The 12007-nt window shown below is 42.8% G+C and overlaps 1 protein-coding gene across 1 annotated transcript; it reads left to right on the top strand.

Moving 5' to 3' along the window:
• Positions 1-2065: 2065 nt before the first annotated feature.
• RBP4 (retinol binding protein 4) lies at positions 2066-10455 on the top strand. Its single transcript, XM_075258370.1, has 6 exons — positions 2066-2165; positions 2323-2482; positions 6071-6207; positions 7506-7612; positions 8737-8949; positions 10186-10455. The coding sequence occupies exons 2-6, from the start codon at positions 2354-2356 to the stop codon at positions 10215-10217; spliced, it is 618 nt and encodes a 205-aa protein (XP_075114471.1). The 5' UTR covers positions 2066-2165; positions 2323-2353; the 3' UTR covers positions 10218-10455.
• The last annotated feature ends 1552 nt before the right edge of the window (positions 10456-12007 follow it).

Genomic DNA, 12007 nt, shown 5'->3' with positions numbered 1-12007 from the left:
AACGGACTCCCCAGATGTGAACCGGTCCTAAGTCAACCAATCTCTGGAGAGGAAACCCATAAAAATGCAGCATAAATGTTGCCCTTGACCAGATCCTGGTCACTCAGAATCCCAGTCATGCAAGGCAACAATGCCAACCACAGGACCACCATGTGATACTCTAATCTTCAACTTGACTCATTCATGTATATCACAGGGGCTGCATTACAGTGATATTATTGGAAACGCTCCCATTACAACACAAATATACAGGACGGAAGTTAGTAAATTCTCATTGTTTAACCCTTGTGCTAGAATTTTATGATCCAAAGACTGTCTTGAAAGTAAAATTGTCTAGTAAAGGCTTAGGGATGTCAGGACTAGTCCTTGTTCCATGGAAGTTGAGGACATGGTCTAAGGGTGCATTCACACTGAGTAAACGCTAGCTTATTTTGTAGAGTAAAATTACACTTGTAAATTTTGCTATCCCATTGACTTCAATGATATTTTACAGGCGTATTTTTACTGGCGTATTTTTTACTGGCGTATTTTTACACTTGTAAAAAAATATCATTGAAGTCAATGGGATAGCAAAATTTACAAGTGTAATTTTACTCTACAAAATAAGCTAGCATTTACTCAGTGTGAATGCACCCTAATAGTGGGAATACGCCTGATCAGTTTCTTTCACTCCATATTCTTTTTTGTTGCTTTTTTGGAAAATGTTTAACAGAACAAGAACACTCCGTGACATGATGAAACAACAAAGCTAATATTGACTGTGAGGCGCGGAGAGGTGCCTGGCTTACAGATAAACACTGACTTACAGATTCCTAAAACTGAAGAATAGTGCTGAAGCATTAAGTCTGCTCATATTCCCAGAGGTCCCTTGACTTTACTTCTTAGTAAGGAGTGTCTTCCTTTCAAGATTTTTGCAATATCTTAAAGGGAACTTGTCACACTGAACACCTCAAAGAGGATCTTTTGCCACCTCCACCAAATCAAGTTCTTAGTATCTATTAATAGGTGCCACTGATTCCAGCACAGTTGGAATTTTCTCTCAAGCCTCCACCATTCTTGAGTAACAAACCCAGGTAGTTTTGATGCCTGATGTGCTATTGAAGCTCTGTAATGTCAGGTGGGCGGTGTCAGGCAGGGGGTGTGACTCAGAGCTCCAATCAGAGGCAGCCAATGACACCGCCTTCCTTACAGTACAGAGACTAAATAGTATATCAAGCACCAAAACTAACAGCAGTGATTGCTCAGGAATGGTGGGGGCGAGAGAAAAAAACTGTGACAGAATCAGTGGTGCAGTAGCTATTAGATAATGTAAAGAGCTGGACTTGTTGGGGGTGGTGAAAGGTCCAGTGCAGTAGGAGCTGAGCAGATTAATATATAGTTTTGTGGGATAAAATTGAGTATAACTTGTCATTCATTTGATTTTAGGAGTCCAATGGTCGGTCTCAATGGTTGAGAACACTCCTTGTATTAGTGTGTATACAGCAATAGCTGAGAATTACTTGTAGACCTCCTGCCACTTACTGAATAAATAGCACACCAATTTCTGACGCCACTAATGGGCCGTGATGGGGTCCCATTAATATTCGGCCTGACATTGCAGACACCCAAGGGACCTCAGATTTAATATGTATCGGACTCAATGCCAAAACAAATCATCCAGCGAAGAGCCTGAAGTTGTCCTGAGAGAAGCCAAAGTGAAGGCTGATGGAAAGTTGTGTTTGTATGTGAAGTACAGGACAGAATAGAGCCGTTTTTAACAGGACTGTACATGAATGGAGTTTGTGTGCCCTCCCGGAGAGCTGGGTCCCTGCCAAACACCTCCGAGCCACAGACTATGCTCCCAAATATGTTTTGGCAAACCCTTTTCCCTCTCTCTATGTTCTCTCGGAGGGTGTCATATTTTCTCTCCTTATGAGATTGCTGTAGGGTTTTTGGTGTTTTTTTTACAAGTGATGGGTTGGGGTTAAAGTGCACGGTTTGATGTTATGCAAGTTTGTTGAAGTGGGCCCCTATCCAGCTAGGATTGGATGCAGTGGCAGCTTATAACATAGGTCTTTTACCTTGGGCTGATGATGTTACGAAACCGTGTGACTGCGGAGCTGTATATAAACCTCCCAGACACTGCATTCCAGGGTTTCTTACATCTGCAAGCAGCTGGACTCTCTGTAAGCTTCTCTTCTATCTAACATGTATCCATCACAGCTTTACCTTTCACACCTACTATAGTACTTAGACTTTACGTTGCAAGCTACATTGTACAGATTAACAGCTTCTTGCATTGCATACCTTTTACCCCACTTTTTGATATCTTTTTTGGTACAGTTTCTATAGCTGATCCTGAGGAGCCGCAAGGATGGACCTAAAGGTTTTTGGGCTGCTAATCGTCCTGGGCTATTTGGGGAGCTCTGTAGCCTACAGCTTTTACCAAAAGGATTGCCGTGTCAGCAGCTTCAGGGTGATGCCAAATTTTGACAAATATCGGGTATGTGCATTTTTCTTATTATATCTGTGTTCTTAACTTTTGGGAAAGGTTTAAAGGGAGTCAGTCATCAAAACCCAGCCCTGCAGATAGATAGGTTAATGTCACCAGAACCAGCATATCAACTCAGCCCTGCAGATAGATAGGTTACTGTCACCAGAACCAGCATATCAACTCAGCCCTGCAGATAGATAGGTTAGTGTCACCAGAACCAGCATATCACCCCAGCCCTGCAGATAGATAGGTTAGTGTCACCAGACTGCAGCATATTACCCCAGCCCTGCAGATAGATAGGTTACTGTCACCAGAACCAGCATATCACCCCAGCCCTGCAGATAGATAGGTTAGTGTCACCAGAACCAGCATATCACCCCAGCCCTGCAGATAGATAGGTTAGTGTCACCAGAACCAGCATATCACCCCAGCCCTGCAGATAGATAGGTTAGTGTCACCAGACTGCAGCATATTACCCCAGCCCTGCAGATAGATAGGTTACTGTCACCAGAACCAGCATATTACCCCAGCCCTGCAGATAGATAGGTTAGTGTCACCAGACTGCAGCATATCACCCCAGCCCTGCAGATAGATAGGTTAGTGTCACCAGAACCAGCATATCACCCCAGCCCTGCAGATAGATAGGTTAGTGTCACCAGAACCAGCATATCACCCCAGTCCTGCAGATAGATAGGTTATTGTCACCAGAACCAGCATATCACCCCAGCCCTGCAGATAGATAGGTTAGTGTCACCAGACTGCAGCATATCACCCCAGCCCTGCAGATAGATAGGTTAGTGTCACCAGACTGCAGCATATCACCCCAGCCCTGCAGATAGATAGGTTAGTGTCACCAGAACCAGCATATCACCCCAGCCCTGCAGATAGATAGGTTAGTGTCACCAGAACCAGCATATCACCCCAGTCCTGCAGATAGATAGGTTATTGTCACCAGAACCAGCATATCACCCCAGCCCTGCAGATAGATAGGTTAGTGTCACCAGAACCAGCATATCACCCCAGTCCTGCAGATAGATAGGTTACTGTCACCAGAACCAGCATATCACCCCAGCCCTGCAGATAGATAGGTTAGTGTCACCAGACTGCAGCATATTACCCCAGCCCTGCAGATAGATAGGTTACTGTCACCAGAACCAGCATATCACCCCAGCCCTGCAGATAGATAGGTTAGTGTCACCAGAACCAGCATATCACCCCAGCCCTGCAGATAGATAGGTTACTGTCACCAGACTGCAGCATATCACCCCAGCCCTGCAGATAGATAGGTTAGTGTCACCAGATACCAGCATATCACCCCAGCCCTGCAGATAGATAGGTTAGTGTCACCAGAACCAGCATATCACCCCAGCCATGCAGATAGATAGGTTATTGTCACCAGACTGCAGCATATCACCCCAGCCCTGCAGATAGATAGGTTAGTGTCACCAGACTGCAGCATATTACCCCAGCCCTGCAGATAGATAGGTTATTGTCACCAGACTGCAGCATATCACCCCAGCCCTGCAGATAGATAGGTTATTGTCACCAGACTGCAGCATATCACCCCAGCCCTGCAGATAGATAGGTTAGTGTCACCAGAACCAGCATATCACCCCAGCCATGCAGATAGATAGGTTATTGTCACCAGACTGCAGCATATCACCCCAGCCCTGCAGATAGATAGGTTAGTGTCGCCTGAAGCTAACGGTGTTAACCCTTTGTGAATTGGTGACTTTGTTTCACTGTTGACATTTCTCCTATTCACAAAAACAGAGAAATCTTGGCAATAGAGGCACCGACTGACAAAATGGAAACACCAATTTATCTAGGTCACCCCAACCTATACTTCTGCAGGGTGGTTTGATATGTTGGGTTCTGGTGACTGACTCCATTTAAGAAATTAGCTATGTTATGATGTGACAACAGTTAGCTGCAATGGCTTTCTTCTACCATGTGATATTCATAGAAGACTTGAAAGCTGGGGATGGAGGAGTAGTTTGGTGGGTTTCCCACATGTTAGTGCTGATTTGTCAGCGATATCGGTTGTAAATTTCTTTGTTTGAAACTGCACGGCCAAAATTGAGTTTTGCAGACACATTGGTTCACGTATATCCATATGTACAGTTTACACCAGTTTATTGCTATCACTGGTTACATTTGCATATTTATTACAGTCATTGGTAATAGATATAACAAGGTTTGATATCTGAGATAACTCGCGTTGTGGTTTTCCTTAGCAAGTAAACCTACTGAACATCAACTCTAAGTTGTCACAATGAAAAGCTCAGCTCTGCAACATTTGTTGACCCGAGTGTCTGCAGTTTAATGATGTTATCTAATTTATTGATTATCTTTATCAGTTATAATCTAATATATTACTAATCTTACTTACCCATGTGCTAAGTCTAGTACCGCAGCAGCTTAGACCTATTCAAGACACTCTGTAAACACAAGTGGCGCTATATCATGAAAATCCCTTATCTCATGTCCTTTAAAGAGGACCTGTCCTCTGTACACACATCATCTGATCGGCACTGTCAGCCTTAGCATTTCAGTGCTTGGTTTATCCAAATCTGTTCAGCTATTCCAAAGATATAAGCCGAGTGGGTGGTAACACTGTGGATTCTCTGGGGGTGTGGTTTCCCTTTGCTGTACGCCTAAAAGTGTTACCGCCCACTTGGCTAGAATGACCTAATTTGCTTCAACAATAAAAGAGCTTATATCTTTGGAATGGCTGAACAGATTTTTATAAACAAAACATCAAAATGCTCAGGAAGACAGACCTCAGAGTCTAATAGGTGGAGGGGAAGGTCTAAAAATAACATATAATCACCTTCCTTCAACTTTACTCGGCCTAATTGCAGCATCAAACACGCCTCTTTGGGTCTTCTTATGAACTCTTTTGGCCTTTTGAGTGATGTCATGATGTCATCGCTGAGATCTGTGATTGATCCTCAGTGGTCACATGGGGCGTGTCAAGGTCATGATGCCAGAAAGCTCAACATGCCCTATGTGTCTGCCGAAGCCCAGTCTCATTCCTCCTTTTGGCATCTGGACTGCCTCTTCTAGACTCCTGCATCATGCACACCAGGGTTACCACTGAGACCAGTGATTGGTTCTCAGGAGTCACAGGGGCTCATCAACATCATGGAGACGACATACCCCATGTGACTGCTGGGGCCCAATCAAAGGCCTCAGCAATGACCACAGGGCACATGACATCACACAGGAGGCCGGAAGAGGCCAGAAGAGGACACAGAGACAGTGCCAGATGCCCCGAGGATGCCCATAAGAAGTGAGGGAAGGTTAATAATGGTTTCTTATTGTTTATACGTTACCTGAACCTTCACCTATTATACTCTGAGGTCTGAAGAGACCCCAGAGTATAGTAATTTCACTTCCAGTTCTATCCAAATAAATTTGGAACCAAAACGAGCCAGAGGGACAACTCATCCAGTCTGGAAACTAAACTAATCTTCAGAGGTTTGCCAATGTGTAAGCGAATGTACGAATACAAAAGGATTTCAGAGGTAGTCCAGAATTCACTTGGCGCATATCTTCTGTATGTATGACATGCTATGCTTTCTATGCTTACAGTATTCCGGGACTTGGTATGCAGTAGCCAAGAAAGATCCAGAAGGACTGTTTCTAATTGACAACATTGTGGCTAATTTTAATGTTGATGAAACTGGAAAAATGACAGCAACAGCCCAAGGCAGAGTTTCGATACTCAGGTAAGAAACTATATCACAGGGGTACTCAGCTACTTTTAGTAAAGGTCCAATGACCTGAGCCTGCCATCAGGTGAAGTCCCAACTAAACAGTAGCTGGAGGTGTCCATTATTTACACACGTAGGGTACATAAGGCAGTGAAGTACCCCTGCTATATTGCACCCAATTGTCACAAACTATATTCAGTCCATAAATCTAAGACCCTGCTGGGCCACCTCTAGCATGGATACAAGATGAGATACAGTTGGGCATGGTGGTATACAGGTTCCATATGGTTTCCTACAGCACATTTGTCCACCAATGTTTCAGCTAGGCCTGTAGATCCTGCACACTGGTAGATTGCCAAAGCTAGCATTCCAGTTGGTCCCACAAATGCTCAATTGGTGATAAATCTGTTACTGGGCAGGCCAAGGAAACTGTTCTTGTGTGTGTATCCTTCTGAAAAATGCCGGCTGGAAGTCCTACCATGAACCTAATTCTTACTATCCTTTGTATCACTACTAGAGGTGACAAACTGTGATATGTGATGGTTCACCAGATTATTACACCAGCAGCTGGGGCAGAATGTTGCTCCTCAGTAAAGGGAGGATTGGAGCACCCATCAATCTGACCATTTCAGATCCCAAACACAACTTGGATTTGTCACCAAAGACGAAACAATCCTAATCCATAGCAGTCCGGGTTTCCCATTCATGAACCACCGCAACCAAAGGCGATGGTGGCGGGCTGTCAATGGCAGGACACATAATGGGCGTTCTGACACAAGGATGTGTAATGAAGATGCCAAATGTATCTGAATGGTCCATAAGGAAACTGGGAGTTGCTCATGCTTGTCGACAGATCAATCGAGCCTCTCTACTGGTGGTCTGTCTGGGCCTTCTGGAGCCCGTTTGTCATATATGCATGCCTTCATATAAACACAGCTCCTAGCACCTAGGTCAGAACAGCCTAGATTGTGGGGCCTGCAGCATTGCACAGTGGATTTCACCTGTTGATTACGGTATCTCCAGATGAATGGGGATAACCAGCAGGATGGTTCATGCCACAGAATCTGCTGAACCAGCTGTGCAATCTACAACAAGACCAACCAAGACGCTTATTTTTTCAGTGTCCTGCTTTGAATCAGGGCAGAATTTGGTGCTGATGTTGAGGTGCAATCTGACTCAAAATCTGTGCAATATTCCGCTGTGTGAATAGGCCCTTAGGGTTCTTTTGGGATGCTACATATGCAACTTTACATTGAGGAAGCATTCTAAATCACTGCTATATATTTAACTGCTGATGTATTTGGATTTTTTAGATTCGTGGATGTGTGTGCTAAAATGGTGGGCATATTCCAAGACACCGAAGACCCTGCTAAATTCACGATGAAATACTATGGACTTGCCTCCTACCTGGAAAAAGGACGTAAGTAAAATATTGCAGTATTCCTACATTTTATAAAGAGATCAGGAAAATAATGATTTTACATATTTGGACCTTTAACTTCCGGTTCCTGACATGCTTTCCAGCCAGTTTGTGGACATAAACTTGCAATTTATCAATTCACTTGGAACCAAAGGATATCACATGTATCAATGGCATCAGTATCAGTTTTTTATTCCTTATGTCATAACAACTACAAATTTCCACTTCAAAACCATAAATAGTCATCAGTTTTTACCACTGGTTTTTACCATGGTGGTCCACGACAAGGTAGTACTGATCACTCACCACCTAGTCCCGATGTTATCTAAAATTAGATGGCTACACCCGGGACCAGACCTTGTAACAACAGAACAGCTCTCTTTTGTCCAATTCACTTCTGTGGTAGTTAGGGAAATAACCCCACAAGGAAAAAAGAAGTAGGTCAACTTTTGTATTGTTTTAGTCTAATTTTGCAGGTTTCTAGGATTGTTTGGACTACTTTGGATTCATCGGAATGGATGATCATCATGTTTTTAAAGAACACCAGCCTGCAGCCTCCCTAGTACCCAACATCACTAAGTAGTTGCCTACTGGACTGTACCCAGCTCTTTCCAGTGATGGTGGTGGTGGTGGATACTGGTGTAATAATGGAGACTGATGCCTTCAGTGCCAGAATGGATCCCTTAGTAAACTATGGGATCTATTTTGGCATCAGTTTCCCTCTAGCTTGTGTGGACCACATGAACATACATGAACAAACCCTAACAGGTCTCATGACTAGATATGGGCAAGTCTTTGAAAATTAGTTTTCTTTTCAGATTGATTGGCTTGACTCAAAAATTAGTTTAAGATTGAATAAGTTTGTCACAAGCCAGAAGTAATATTTTTCTACTTTGAAGTCTCGGAGGCCGCGATTCACAAGGGGAGGACACTGTTTGATTCTAGTGTCCATTACTTCTGAGTTCTGGTGACAGACTCCATTTAAGCTGGTCATACATATCAGATACATGTCTGCCCAGCCTGTCAAATATAGCAGGCCTGACCAGTCTTAGTAAAAGTATTCCTATACCTGTCAGTGTATAAATGTTACTATGTCCTAAAACCTCCGACCTCTTTACTCGCAGTTGATAACCACTGGGTGGTGGATACTGATTATGACAACTACGCCATCCACTATTCATGCCGTGAGGAAAATGAAGATGGCACTTGCAATGACAGCTACTCCTTCATTTTCTCCCGTGATCCCAATGGCCTGACTCCAGAGATACAAAGAATTGTCAGGAGGAGGCAGGAGGCGCTCTGCTTGGAGCGAAAATACAGAGTGGTTGTCCACAATGGTAAGGAGAATTTTATATATCCTAAAGCAAGGCTTCCCTTCATCCAGGGCAAAGGTTCAGTTCATTGCCCTTACTTTGTATCTAAATACATAAAATTGGCTTTTTGGCACCCTCCAACCAACACTTGAGAGAAGAGTTTATCAATATGACATGCACAGGATCTTAATAAAATGTACACTTCATATATGTGCAGAAGTGGATTTGTCATTTTAGGGAACCAATCAAAGTAATGTATGGGCCCTTCAATACTGCCCTTTTAGTTTCCCCACACTACAGTATACTACCCCATAGTGCAATTGGTGGTCAGTGTGAGGTTCCCTGATCGCTAGGGCCCCATGCAATTTCTTGGGATGCTTGGTGGGTAAACATTGATTAAAAGTTAGTAAGTAGAGATGGGTGAACCTCAAGATCCGTTTCGTGTTTGGATTTGGCAACTTGGGAATAAGTTCAATACAAACCACACTTAAATTGGATTAAAACAACATTTAGAATACTCTCCTAGGAACCTATCCATACAACATAGTGTAGAACACTGTCAGGGCTCCTAGGAACCGATCTATAAAACATAGTGTAGAACACTGTCAGGGCTCCTAGGAACCTGTCTATAAAACATAGTGTAGAACACTGTCAGGGCTCCTAGGAACCTATCTATAAAACACAGTGTATAACACTGTCAGGACTCCTAGGAACCTATCTATAAAACATAGTGTAGAACACTATCAGGGCTCCTATGAACCTGTCTATAAAACATAGTGTAGAACACTGTCAGGGCTCCTAGGAACCTATCTATAAAATATAGTGTATAACACTGTCAGGACTCCTAGGAACCTATATATAATACATAGTGTAGGACACTGTCAGAGCTCCTATGAACCTACCTATAAAACATAGTGTATAACACTGTCAGGGCTCCTAGGAACCTAGGAAACCTATCTATTTGGGCTGATATGTTGTTTTCTGGTGACAGACTCACTCTATGGGTTTGTCCACATCTGTGTATACCTACTGGACAATCTAATCCGGATTAATGCCGAATATCATAACGGATACATGATGTACCCCATTCTAATCAAAGGGATCTTTTAGGCTTCATTGGTGTCCATCATTAGACAAATCAGACTTTACCATTCTCTCGGTCAAGTCTGTTCCCATGAAGAGTGGAAAGAATGATGCGCAAATTATGAAAATGCCTATTATTGGTCTCTTTGATTGACTTTTTCCTCTCTTTCCCTACAGGATACTGTGAACAACAAGAACAACAGGAATAAGGTTGATTTCCAATCTACAAGAACATTCTACCAATCTCTGCATCCTATTTTTTTGCTAATAAATCTATAATGAAACCTGGTTACGAGGCGACGCGTTTCTATGATTCCATATGTACATATTTTATACGGTTTAATTGTATGATGTTTATAGCCAGTCTGATATTCTGCAAACCCTTTCCATGATATATTTGAGTCATTATTTCTGGAAAAGATGAAATAAAGATTTATTTCTACTTTATGTCACATCTATTTTTCACATACCGCACAATGACATGGATTTACTGCAGAACGATTCAATAGCGCAAAGTACGAGGCCTAAAATAGCTTCATGAGGAGCTGGCAGCTTCAGGTTTCTTATGTGGAAAATACCTGCTTTGTGGAATTTGAGTGATTCAATCCAAAAACCAAACCCCTAAGATTTATGTACTGGCAGTAAAAGTAAGAGCTGAGGCCTGGCATGGACGCCCTACTCCTGCCTGTCAACTAAAACAGATCCAACAGCGGTGAATATGTCCTATACTACAAAATGTACTGTGAAGTGGAGAGAGGTATAGTGTGGGAGAACTGCTATTTTTCCCCAAGACTGTTTCAGTATGCACAGGCGTTTAGCTTGTAGGTCCCGGACTGGAGTAAAAGTTCGGGCCAGTCCTGCAGGGTCATCCCCTCTGGACTTGGCAAACTGACCAGCAGGGCTTTGTAAGTAGCACAGGTGGGCTGGTTAGTGAAGGAGAGAGAGAGGAGAGAGACTGAAACACACAATCAACCAGTCTGGGAAAGCTCTGCCAAAAAGGACGCTGTTAAAAGCCTGGGTATGTGTACCCCTTGTTTACTTACGAACCTTGTGAACCTTGTTTGCTAGGAGGTCAGCAGTAGGCTGACCCCTGGTTAGTGAGGGAATAGCTAGTTTAGTAAGCCGCCGGAGAGGCGTAGGTCTTTATTTTCATTTGTTTATTTTGACATGCTAAGCTGCTGAGCAGCACTACCTGTACCTTTAAGCTTGTCTGCTGCAATAAAGACTGCTTTTGGGAAAGAAACCAGAGCTTCTGAATTCCCCCGTACATCACAGTACATACTTACCAATATTTGGGACGTTCTAATCCTCTCCCCAAAAAGACCCTGCAACCACCTTTTTAATTCAAATTGGTTGAATACATCTGTAGTATGTCAATTTATATGTCTATATACAGAAGAGATCGGGAGTCTGGATCTACTTTAGAAATGTTAAATTTTACTTTTTTGACCTAAAATTTTTTTTTTTACATTTACTCAAAAAGTTTGTAAAGTATTGGATGTAAACCTGTAGACTGTAACAAAATAGTGCAACGCCTGGTACAGTACATAATATCAGACAACATGGTTCCCCTGAACTACGTGTATATCGCTATACATATATATATATATATATATATATATATATATATATATATATACAGTATATGTAGATTTTTGTACTCGAAGATCTCACTGGGGAACATGGGCACAGCACCATGGTTATAGACCTGGCCACTAGGAAAGGCAAAGGGCTCAGGGCTCTCCATAGACACAATGCTAAGCAGTTTGTTGGAAAGAGACACAAATAAACAAAAAGAACACGGAACCAACAACCACCAATAAGACCTGAACCCGAAAACGGACCAAAACGACCCAAGGCAGGAACATCAAGAAACAAGGGTGGGATCTGTGTCCTCCAACGAATACAATAAGAAATGGATTTTACGGTGAGTACAAAAATCCATCTTTCTCGCTTATCTCTGGCTTATTTCACAGCACCATGTCCTAAAGCAGTCCTA

Source organism: Leptodactylus fuscus, chromosome 10 (assembly GCF_031893055.1).
Source record: "Leptodactylus fuscus isolate aLepFus1 chromosome 10, aLepFus1.hap2, whole genome shotgun sequence".
Classification (NCBI taxonomy): Eukaryota; Metazoa; Chordata; class Amphibia; order Anura; family Leptodactylidae; genus Leptodactylus; species Leptodactylus fuscus.
The sequence above is the reverse complement of the archived record's forward strand: the minus strand, read 5'-3'. Positions and strand labels throughout refer to the sequence as shown.